Here is a 12,298-nt window from a genome sequence, read left to right as displayed (position 1 = left end):
AGCGCGATCGCTCGAGGGTTAATGGATTTATTCTGGAAGAGGTTCCTTTAGGGAATTTAGAATTTTAGTCTGTTGGCAATTAGGGAATAGAACTTTTGGTCTGGGATCATGAATTCGATCTAGGGATTTCTCCTGGAACTCCTGAATGATTCCCAAAAGAATCTTCCACATGTCTAGAAGGTTTCCCAAGGAACTCTTGGAAGAGTTCTCGATTAAAAAACTCCCGCAGTAGTTTGATTTTCAGGATTCTGGAGTATTTCCAGATATAGCTATCGTAAAGTTTTTGTAAGAAATTTTGGGAGATCATCAAGAAGGAATTTCTTGGTGATTTGCAGAGGAAGCTTCTGAAGGATGCCCAAAAGCAACTCCTGGAGCAACTTTCATAAGCAACTCGTGCAGGTTTCTTTGAACAAACTCCTGGAGGGTGCCCAAGAAGAACTCTTGAAGGAAACGCAGTAAGAAACACCGGAGAAATTCCAAAAGCAAATATAAAATTCAGCAAAATCTTTCGGAAGTTTTCAAAATCAAAGTTATAGAAGGCACTCCTGCAGAAATCGTGCAAAGAACTCGTGGAGATGGATGAGTAACAGAATGATATCCTGGAGAAATACCAGAAGAAACTCTGTTAAGAATTCCAGAAAGAACTCCCGATTGATTTCTAAAAAAAGCTTTCGGAGGAATTCTAGAAGAAAATTCTGGGGAAAAAGCTTCCCAGAGGAAACTCCAGGAAGAAAAGGAAAAAATTTCTGGAGGGATTTCAAAAAAATAATCTGGGAAGAATTCCCGTAGGAAATTTTAAAGATTGGAGCAACTCCTGTTATAATTGCGGAAGGAAAATCTTCATGAATCTTAAAAGGAACTCTTGAATAAATTGCAATAGGTTGTCTTGATTAAAACCCAGTTTAGTGGTTATGATTTTCTTATCTATTAAGATTCCTGATGAAATTTCGGAAAGATTCCCTGAAAAAAAAACTAGAATAAATTTAAGAAAGGGCACGGGTTAATCCAAAAAGAAACTTTTGAAAAAATCTCAGATGTAAGAAACTCTTTCCTCGAAAAAATCTCATCGAATTCCAAGAGATAATCAAGCGATACAAAAACCTAGAGGAATTCTAGAAGAAACTTCTTGAAGAATCCTAAGTTCTGTTTTAAGGAAATTCTAAGTGATTGCACAGGCGAATTCCTTGGGATTTCGTAGAAGTATCCCAGGAGTATTTTGGTTTGGCTTTGATTTTGCAGATTTTCGATGAGGTGTAAGCATTCAAATATGCACATCAAGTTACTCTTAACAACAATTTTCCCGGTAATCATTCCAAATTCCCGGCTTTTTCCCGCTTTTTTCCCGGTCGTTCCGAATTCCCGTCTTTTTCCCGGTTTTCCCGTTTTTCCCGGTTCGGTGGCCACCCTGCCATTGTGATCCACTAGCCTCTGCCCAGCAACTCCTATCCCTACCTCCACGCGGTACCGGCCGGAAACTATGAGCAACCTTAGGGAAGATCGGATAACCAACCCCGGTGGGAACTTTGGTCGTAGGCTGACAGGGAAGGGGGGGGGGGTTTGCTTCGGCAAACCTGAGCGTCTGTTTTCCAGGAAGAGCGGCTCACAACAGCGTCTGATCCCCATGTTAGGGGCGACTGATCTGCGTCCGAGTGCCAGGGAAGGACTCTAAGCTCAACTGTGCACTATGGTCCTCCGGAAAGTAGGAGGTTGGTGTCAGGCCCTACGAGCCAGCCGTAAAAAACCATAGTAACGGAAAATCAGCAACAGAATAATACGAATTGAGACCAACGGCAACGACTCCAGCGAACAAAAAGGACTTGCGATTGGAAACTCGGTACGTGGAACTGCCGATCTCTCAACTTCATTGGGAGCACCCGCATACTCGCCGATCTACTGAAGGACCGCGGGTTCGGCATCGTAGCGCTGCAGGAGGTGTGTTGGACAGGATCCATGGTGCGAACGTTTAGAGGTAATCATACCATCTACCAGAGCTGCGGCAACACACGCGAGCTGAGAACAGCTTTCATCGTGATGGGCGATATGCAGAGGCGCGTGATCGGTTGGTGGCAGGTTGAGGATCAAGGGCCGATTCTTCAACATTAGCATAATAAACGTGCACAGCCCACACTCCGGAAGTATTGATGATGACAAGGACGCATTTTACGCGCAGCTCGAACGCGAGTACGATCGCTGCCCAAGCCACGCCGTCAAGATCATCATAGGTGATTTGAACGCTCAGGTAGGCCAGGAGGAGGTATTCAGACCGACGATTGGTAAGTTCAGCGCCCACCAGCAAACGAACGAAAACGGCCTACGACTCATTGATTTCGCCCCCTCCAAAAATATGGCCATTCGTAGCACCTTTTCCAACACAGCCTCCCTTATCGTTACACCTGGAGATCATCACAGCAGACGGAATCTCAAATCGACCATGTTCTGATTGACGGACGGCACTTCTCCGACATTATCGACGTCAGGACCTATCGTGGCGCCAACATTGACTCCGACCACTATCTGGTGATGGTCAAACTGCGCCCAAAACTCTCCGTCATCAACAATGTACGGTACCGGCGACCGCCACGGTACAACCTAGAGCGACTGAAACAACCGGATGTCGCCTCAGCATACGCGCAGAATCTCGAGGCCGCGTTGCCAGACGAGGGCGAGCTCGATGAGGCCCCTCTAGAGGAGTGCTGGAGTAGTGAAAGCAGCCATCAACGACGCAGCCGAGAGCAGCACCATCGGGTACGTGGAACGGAGTCGACGGAACGAATGGTTCGACGAAGAGTGTAGAACGGTTTTGGAGGAGAAAAACGCAGCGAGGGCGGTAATGCTGCAGCAAGGGACTCGACAGAATGTGGAACGTTATAAACAGAAGCGGAAACAGCAGACCCGCCTCTTCCGGGAGAAAAAGCGCCGCCTTGAAGAAGCGGAGTGTGAAGAAATGGTACTGCTGTGCCGTTCCCAAGAAACACGGAAGTTCTATCAGAAGCTCAACGCATCCCGCAACGGCTTCGTGCCGCGAGCCGAAATATGCAGGGATAAAGACGGAGGCCTCTTGACGGACGGACGTGAGGTGATCGAAAGGTGGAAGCAGCACTTCGATCAGCACCTGAACGGCGTGGAGAACGTAGGCACGGGAGCCCACGGCAACGGAGAGAACGACGACGCCAGTGCAGCGGAGGACGGACATGAACCAACTCCCACGCTGAGGGAAGTTAAGGATGCCATTCACCAGCTCAAAACCAACAAAGCAGCTGGTAAGGATGGTATCGCAGCTGAACTCATCAAGATGGGCCCAGAAAAATTGGCCACCTGTCCTGCCGGTGGACGCATAAATGTCCCATGTGCAAGAACAGACAATCGAAAAAATCGCGTCCAAAGTTCGAAAAAAGTAAATTGTCTCAACTATGAAGTATAAGTGCTGAATCGTGTTCTAACCAGTCTTGCGAATAATCGCGACCATCGCGAGACAATCACTTGAACCGCTTTCTGGAGTCACCCTTCCCAAGGTGATACGAACCAGCTAGCATGTCACGCCTGGAATGACAAACATGTTGTGGTTTCCACCCTTCGCAGCTTTGCAGCGATAGCAGTTGCTGAGTATGCTTCAGGCGGGTTGCGAGAGAATCAATCTCTCTGAGCAACGATGAATAACGGGCGAAGTGAGAACGTTTGCCGTAGCAAGGGCGAACTGCGTGGTGCGCTCAATGTGTGCGTTTAAACTGAGCTATGCAAAACGAATAGGATTTATGACGTAGTACCGTGCTTGTGATAATACACATGCATAGTTTTACTTGCTGTTGCGCGTGCATCTGCTTGAGGCGACGGAGAGAGTCATGACACTCACATGAGCCGTAAGGTACACCGGGGCAAGTTGAAACGGGTGGGGCAAGATGAAACAGTGGGTTAAAATGATGTTTTCTAATGATGATAAACAGTTTGATCGCCATAACACATATATTTTGATGCACACAATCTTTTAGTGAAGGAAAAAATTCTAAATTGTATTGAAATCTATTTCAAAACTTCGAGTTTCATCTTGCCCCACCCGTTTCAATTTGCCCCGGTGTATCTTATCCAAGTCAGGATGATTGTAGCAAAACAAGGGTGACCGGGTGACTATGATGGGATTCTGTCTTTTCTGGTATTAAATAGCGACTGTAGAGAGAGCGAATCAGAAACCGCAGAGACAGGGTGATACAAGTTTGGTGTTTATCAGCTTTTTGTGACTTGTACGCTGATGCTTCGCGACACTGGTTCTAACATCAACCAATTTTTAATTTGAGCACTATTTTTTGTTTTAGAGCGATTTTATAGTTCCATAGGAACGTTCCCTGGAACGTGACGCTTATGCGTCCACTTTTAAGAATGTTACAAATCGGCCATGCATTTTTTCAACAATTTTCGGAACAAACTACCTATTTTTAATTCCCCATATGATAGTACCCCACGATACATGGTCATGGGCTGCAAAATCTCAATATTGCCAAAAATGCACATGGAACAATTATGCTTCCACCGGCAGTGTGTGCATCGGCTGATAGTCAGGATCTGGGAAACCGAACAGCTACCGGAGGAGCGGAAGGAAGGGGTAATCTGCCCCATTCACAAGAAAGGCGACCATTTGGAATGTGAGAACTTCAGGGCGATCACTATTTTGGATATCAGCGTCATGGTTACTTGGGTAATTTATTGACTTTTTACGATCCAAAGAAGCAAATCGTTGTTTGTTCAGACGCTTCATCCTACGGCTTGGGAGGTGTGATTTCCCACGTCATTGATGGAGCAGAGAAACCAATATGGTTCACTTCTTTCTCATTAAACCAAGCTCAAAAGACCCATCCAATTTTGCATCTCGAAGCATTGGTTGTTGTTTCAACTGTAAAAAAAAAAAATTCACAAATTCTTGTACGGCTAAAAAATCACAATCTTTACGGACCATAAGCCATTGATAGAAATCCTAGGCAAGGAAGGTCGTAACTCTATTTCAGCGACAAGGCTTCAGCGTTATACGATGGAATTATCAATCTACGACTACGAAATAATATATAGACCTTCTAGCGAAATGTCTAATGCTGATTTTTGCTCACGTTTTTCATTGAGTAGATAGATTCCTAAAAGTTGGGATTCCGCAGATTTACCTATTGCCCATACAACTATTGCAAAAGAAACTGAAACAGATAATTTGCTGCTTAGGCTGCTCGACTTCACAAGAAAAGGTTAGCCTGAGCGTGTTGATGCATGTTATAGAGATGTTTATTCCCACAAAAATGATCTTGAAGAGGTACAGTAGACGTTCGATAAGTGCAACATGTTTACGTTTCAGTTACCGAATGAAATTCGCTAACTGCAACGACTGACAGCCGTCAAACAGTTGTCAAATGCTGTTGGACGCAGCCACAATGCACTCAAAAACATCGCAATGCAGCTGTAGTGCATCAGAAAAACAACGCAACTCTATTGACGTTTTGTTTTTGACAGATAGCGGTGCGATAACTGCAAAATTGTTGCACTTAGCGGACTTGCAGTTAAAAAGCATTGCAGTTAAACCGTTTGCACCGAGCGAACGTCTACTGTAGATGGATGCCTTATTTTTCAAAATAGGATGGTCATACCATCAGCTTCTCTGCAGAACAAAGTTTTAGTGTTGCTACATGCCAATCATGTTGGCATTGTTAAGATGAAGCAGCAGGCGCGTAAAACATTTATTAGTTTGGGATAAACAGCGACATTGAGACATTTGTTCATAAGCGGCCCCCAGACAACATCAATATATTGTTGGTTTGAAGAAACTCATCAATATATTGATGCCGTGTTAAGGCGACATCAATATATTGATGCAAATATTCAGGAAAATCAGAAAAGTTTGATATCGCATTTCAATATTTCCCTTCATTTCCCCTCTCAGTTCGATTGCGGTAGCCGAGAGCAGCCGAAGCGAGGTATGTTTTGTGCATTTCACCGGCATTTGTTTCGATCAGCATCATAACAAAAATCGACTTTTGTGTGGAGCGACTCAGTTTGGGTGACCCGGGTCGGTCTCGGTGAAAATATTGTCGAGAATTTTGGGTTTTTGGCAAGAAAAATATTGACAATACTTCTGTCATCCGCTTATGCGAATAGCTGTGGTTCCGGATCAAAACAAAACATCAAATTGGATTTCAGTGTCTAGACCATTCAGCAGAATCCATGCTGATTTATTTTCTTTGAGAGACAAACCTTTCTTTTAGTAATTGATAGCTATTCAAAATGGCTCGAGATCTACTTCATGAAATACGGGACTGAAGCAACAAAAGTTGTTATGCGATTTAACTCTTATTTCTCAACTTTTGGATAACCAGATATTGTTGTTACAGACAATGGGACACCATTCAATTTGCGATATTTCACAGGATTTCTTGAGAGGCAAGGGATACAAGTTTTGAAAAGCCCACTCTATCATCCACAAAATAACGGCCAAGCTAAACGTTTAGTAAAAGTAACCAAAGATGTTTTGAAAAAGTTCATGCTGGATCCCAAAACAAAGCATTTGGACATGGAGGATAAGTTAAGTTACTTCCTTTTCAATTTCCGTAATATCTGTTTATTTGATGGGGATAAATATCCATCAGAAAAAAGAACTGAGCTGTCGTCCCAAAACACTAATTGGAAAATATGTAAACAACTGGCAACACAGAATACTGATTTTACTTAGAGTGACTGGAAGGGAGAGTGGCGTCAATGTCAAAATTGGAACAGCGATCATCTGTCAAATCCATACAAATTCCTGTTCCAAACGAGCAGGAGACCTGTCAAAATTGGAACATGACGCCACTCTCCCTTCCAGTCACTCTAATTTTACTGTTACAGACCAAAACAAGGAAAATGTTGATGTTAGTGTCACCAAAGATAAATTTGCTACTTTGACAGCAGGGGATATGGTTTATTACAGCGGCCGTTCGCTCGTTGCAACATGTTTACATTGCAACGAGCGAATGCCATTCGCTAATTGCAACGTCACTTTGACACTAAAGTGCATCTAAATGCACTGACAGCACATATTTGACACTTGATTGCTTTGTAGTTGCAAAAGCTTGTCAAATTTTGCAATTAGCGGAGTTGCAACTAAAAAGCGTTGCAATGAGCGGGTTTGCAACGAGCGAACGGACGCTGTACAAGAATCCTAACTCTAAAGACATTCCCAAATGGATCGAAGCTGTATTTATTAAACGTATATCTCAAAACATCTTACAGATTGCCATCGGAGCGCACATCATCTCGGCTCACAAGGGGCAGGTGAATCTACCGCGCAAAGCCGGACTTAGGCGTAACGTAACGTTCCGGATGGGTGGATAGGATTGCCAGAAACCGACGACATCTACTGGTCGTAACTCCGGAGTTGAAGATGTCCAGGATTCTCAAGCTGTTTCTGGTCAAAACTCGCATGTGATGCTCGACAGAGATAGAGGTACGAAGAGGAAGCATGACAGCATCGAAGATGAAGATTTGTTCATGGAATTCCTATCCCACGAATTCGTTCCACCGCCATCGAAATGTGAGGTGCATCCGACATGAAAACATGCAGTCAAAAAGTGAATTAAGTAAATCTAGGAGAATTAAGCGTAAGGTTTCTAGTGAAGACTATGTGCATTTCAAATGGAATTTCAATAATATTGATATCGAAGTAAAAGAATACGTACTAGTTGAGTGAAGCCAAATTGCATGATATAGGTTTCAATAATCAGTTCTGATTTAAATAATACAGTAAATCTCCATGAGTCGATATTGAAGGGACCATCGACTCAAGGAAATATCGAGTAGTGGAACAAAAATCCTTTGGGAAGCTTTTTGGGGGGACCATCATAGTAACCCAAATTTGTTTTTATGTATAGAAAAATTTACTTCCATGAGTCGATATCGAGTTAAGGAACATTGACTCATGGAAGTTCGATTTTACTTGTAGTAAAAATATCATAATCTGAAATAATTACACTGCCCCACTCGCATAACAGTCCCATCATTGCTGGGTTTCCTATTCATATGGGACATTCATGCGAGTGGGGGCAGTACAGTGATAACATGAATTGTTTTTTTTAATGCAATTTCATGATCTTAATGGAAGAGATGCTACATATTATTGTTTCCGTGTATGAGGTAAAGTGAGCCCTTTCGAACTATAATATCAATGACTCACAACCAACATATAAGAATGTAAACAGATCTGATGCTATTGTTATGTAGGATATAAAAGTGATCTCGAATAAACGATTGTCCTCTTTCGACTCAATAAGTTACTTCGTACGTTCCACCTACGACCAAAGTTCCCACCGAGGTTGGTTACCTGATCTTCTCTAAGATTGCTCGCAGTGGTGCCACGCGGAGGTAGGGACAGGAGTTGCTGTGCAGATGCTAGTGATCTCAATTGGATCTGTATTGCGCGAATTACCCAGCCTTTACCGTGCCTCTACCAGAAATAGGAATTTGTTTAAAAAAATATTCTGGGTTTTACCCGAACGATCGTCTTGAAATTCCTCTAGGAGTTTTCGTTTTTCGAGATTCATCCAGAGGCCTTTTCTGAAATTTCTCCAATAGTTTCTCCGGGGTTTTCTTCAGTAGCTCCAACGGTTTTTTTTCATTCTTTTTAAATTCCTCCAGACATTTCTTCTTAGATTCCTCCCGCGATTCATCCGATAGTTTTTCAGGGATTTCTCCAGGAGTCCTTTTTAGAATTCATTCATGATATGTATCGATATTGGATTCTTGCAGGAGTCCTTCCAGAGTCGTCTTTGCAATGTCCAAGAGTTTCTGCTAGAATCCTCCAGAAATTCCTTTTGAAAATTCTCTTGTAGGAACCCCCCAGGAATTCCTTCTGGGACTTTTCAGGAGTTTCTTCTTAAAAGGACCATGAATTTACTATTGGGTGCTCTCCTTGTATTCCTCTTTAAAAACATCCTGGTGTTCATTCTGGGAATCCTCCAGGAGTTCTTTGTGAAAACTTTTCATGAAAGTTCCTTATGGGAATTCACCAGGAGTTCCTTATAAGTGTCCTTTAAAAGACACGGACACGTTCAATGCTTCCAGTGAGCTATTCGCTCTTTGAAGGCTCAAGCATCCGTCATCATTTTTTGGAAAATAAAAAGCAGTTTTCTCACTGTAAATCAAAACATCGACCATGAAAATATTTTCACTGCATTCTATTCCTCATGTGGAGCACAGTGAATATATTTTTATAGCAAAGACTTTTGTTTTGAACGAAAAAATTACTTTCAAATGCTTGATAATGACGATGATTTCAATGACGAATTGTTCAACGTGAAATAAGCACGACACTAGACAACGGACTATAGCATGCAACGCCCAGTGGCACAGCCGAAAACTTTTCCTGACAACTGCGGCGGGAATCGAACCCGCGCTCCTCAGCACGATGCGACTAAGTGCTTGACGACACTAGCCGCACGGCCACGAAGCCACACATGTTGGAATTCTTCTAGGAGTTTCTTATAGGAATTTTCCAAGAGCTCCTACTTCGATCCTTTGAGGAGTTTTTTCTCCAAGAGTTGCTTCTGAGTATCCTCCAAAACCCGAGCAGAAGAAAATATCAACAGCATAGTAGGAAATATTATTTTGGCATAATAACTGTATAATGGAATCAGTAATTTTTATGTTATTAACATATCTTATTATGTTATAAACTTGTCTGTCATAAGCAGCAAAATAACAAAAATCATAACAAAAAATGTTCCTCAAAGACCAACTTAACAACATGTTTTGTGGGATTCAATAACAACTTAATAACAATGAATCTTGCAGTGAATTTGAAAACGTGTTATTGTTGTGTTATAGTTCGTCAAGTAACTGATAAAAAATATCTAATTCCAAATTCCAGGGAATAATTGGCCGAGAATCCCCTAAAAGAGCTTCTGTCCCTGAAAAAAAGCCCCTAGAAGAAATTCATAAAGGGATATTCTGGAGGAATAGTCACTGGAGTGAAAAATACCAGACTCCCCACATGGATTTTTCTATGTAAATATTCAGAAATCGCTCCCAATAACTTTCCATTAGTTTCTCCTAGGATTGATTTAGACAATCTTTCAAGGATTTGCTCCCGAGATTCCTCTAGGAATTTGTTCCGGAATTCTTTATAGAGATGTACGGGAAAACTCATTAGAAGGCACAGAAAAAATCATTAGAAGGCACAGAAGGCATACAGAATGTTGCTAATTGACAAAATGAAAAATGAATTTGTGAAAAAATTGCCTTCTAGTGAGAGTTGAACCTACGAATCCGTATTCGCTAGACGGGCGCTTTAGCCAACTAAGTTACAGAACAAGTAATGATTTTGCGGAATAGAAAGTCAAACTGATTCCGCGCCCACACAATGAGCATTCCCTTTTTCAGAAATTCATCTCTCTTACGGCTTAGATGACTATCCATAACGCACTTGCGTTTGAGCCCATTTACTACTAGTGTAGGTAAAATATAATTATAATATTGCATAGAGAGCATGATTAATGAAACCGGTATAAACTTAATATTAATATATCACACTAATTTACACCAGCAATTTAAGCCAAATATAACACTTGTCTGGTGCACTCAGTAAAGCCTATAACAGAAGTCAAACAAGTCGCATAAAGAGAACCCCCTCGTAGGTAAATAAACCTCCGAATCTGCGACACTAAACAGCTGTCATTGCATTGCAGGGATGAGATACAAATGTTAATCCAAGACGTTGTTCCCCTGACTCATCGCAGATATTTTATCGCTCGATCCGTACTTTTCCCTTCCTTTGCCATCATCAACAACAACACTCAAAAGTGGGCCAGCCATCGAACAACACCTGACTGACCCGTGCCCCGACTGCAGCAGACGACCATCCGGAGGGGAACAGGTTTTGAAAACATTTCAGCTCACTTCCCACCCCCTTCCCGAACTGCCCGATGTTACGACTTACCTAACTTTTCCTCCGCAAAACTGGCACTCGGAACCCTGCCACCCATCGGGACAAACGCAGGTCCCATTCCGGCAGGTTCCCCCGTTCATGCACCGGATATCGGAACACTTCCCGACGGAGGCCGTGCCCCCAAGGGCGATTCCCGAGTTACTACCCCCGGCCAGAGTCAGCACACAAAACTGCACCAGAACCAGTCCAAGGGGCCACAGCAGCAGCGGACATTTTCTACGGCAGCTGGACTTTGTTGTTGCTGTTGCTATTGTTGGTACCGGATCGTAGGACATTTTACCCCGGAACGTTCCGCCGTGTCTTCTCCCTAGCGCCCCAACTACGATTTTTCTTCTTCCGTCGAACTACGCCCCTCCACCACCCCTCCCTCACCAACACACTGGCTGGCCTGAACCAGTATCAAACCACTTCCAGACACCCAGCAGCTTTTCACTTCTCACTCTGTATGCAGCGAGCTGCACGACGACGACGTCGAAAAGGAAAAGAAAAAAAAGGCGATCAGCGAACCAATTTCGCCTCGGCAGCTCTTCGACCACAAAACATTTTCACGCACTCTTCTGTTTTTCCGGATTTTCGCTCGCCCCCCGAACCGAAGTTTTTTTTCTGCACCTTGTTCACATCACCATCATCACAACCTAACGGGACCACCCCCGGGGAGGTCACAGATTCACGGCCAAACGCGAGAACAATATTTCTACAATCAATCTAGATCACGGTTGTCCACTTTTGCTTTTTTTCTCCGCGACGGCGACGACGACGACGACGAAGACGATGAATGTCCGACTTTGGCGATGGATTTTTTGGATTTGGACTGGTGCTCCTACTTTTCCTTCTGCTGCCTTCTTTTGTGACGTTTATGATTTTCTTGTCTTCGTTTTCGTGGTGGTGCTGCTTTGTTGTTTTGGTGCGTTTGACAGCTATGCTTTTATGTTGCACTCGTAGCATAAAATTTGGTGAACGGGTTTGAAATATTTCCTGAAATAATTCAACACCGCTCTAAGGCTGTGAACCATTTCACTTGTTCGTTTAACTAACTTTTAGTTAAAATTTGACGCTTCGTTGCCGTCGAAAAATTAAAAAGTAACTACGACGGCGGCCCATTTGAAATTTGACAGACGTGTTGTTATTTGGAACAAAATGAATAACGCAGCCAAATCATTGTGAACAAAAAGTAACTATCTGTGAGATATAAGATGTACTGCATAAAGCTGTGGAAAGGAGATTGATCACAGCAGGCGATATAGAGCATTTGAATGTGATGCGAACTGTCAAGCAGACAATGTTAGCATCCCTGCTTGCGTAGCAACAACTCCAGGCGTCACCCAACCGCGTTCACGCTTGCCACTTGTGAAC

At 43.1% G+C, this 12,298-nt stretch overlaps 1 protein-coding gene across 1 annotated transcript in view; it reads right to left on the bottom strand.

The window, feature by feature from the left end:
• The window catches only part of LOC109408282 (attractin), a 30,741-nt gene extending 18,834 nt beyond the window's left edge, over positions 1-11,907 (bottom strand). The window contains exon 1 of the mRNA XM_029858310.2: positions 10,937-11,907. Coding sequence (XP_029714170.2) covers positions 10,937-11,220 — 284 coding nt within the window. The 5' untranslated portion in view covers positions 11,221-11,907. The remainder of the gene's footprint in view (positions 1-10,936) is intronic.
• Between the last annotated feature and the right edge of the window lie 391 nt (positions 11,908-12,298).

The sequence above is a fragment of the Aedes albopictus genome, chromosome 1 (assembly GCF_035046485.1).
Source record: "Aedes albopictus strain Foshan chromosome 1, AalbF5, whole genome shotgun sequence".
NCBI lineage: Eukaryota > Metazoa > Arthropoda > Insecta > Diptera > Culicidae > Aedes > Aedes albopictus.
Note: the sequence above shows the minus strand (reverse complement) of the source record. Positions and strands in the feature narration are given on the sequence as shown.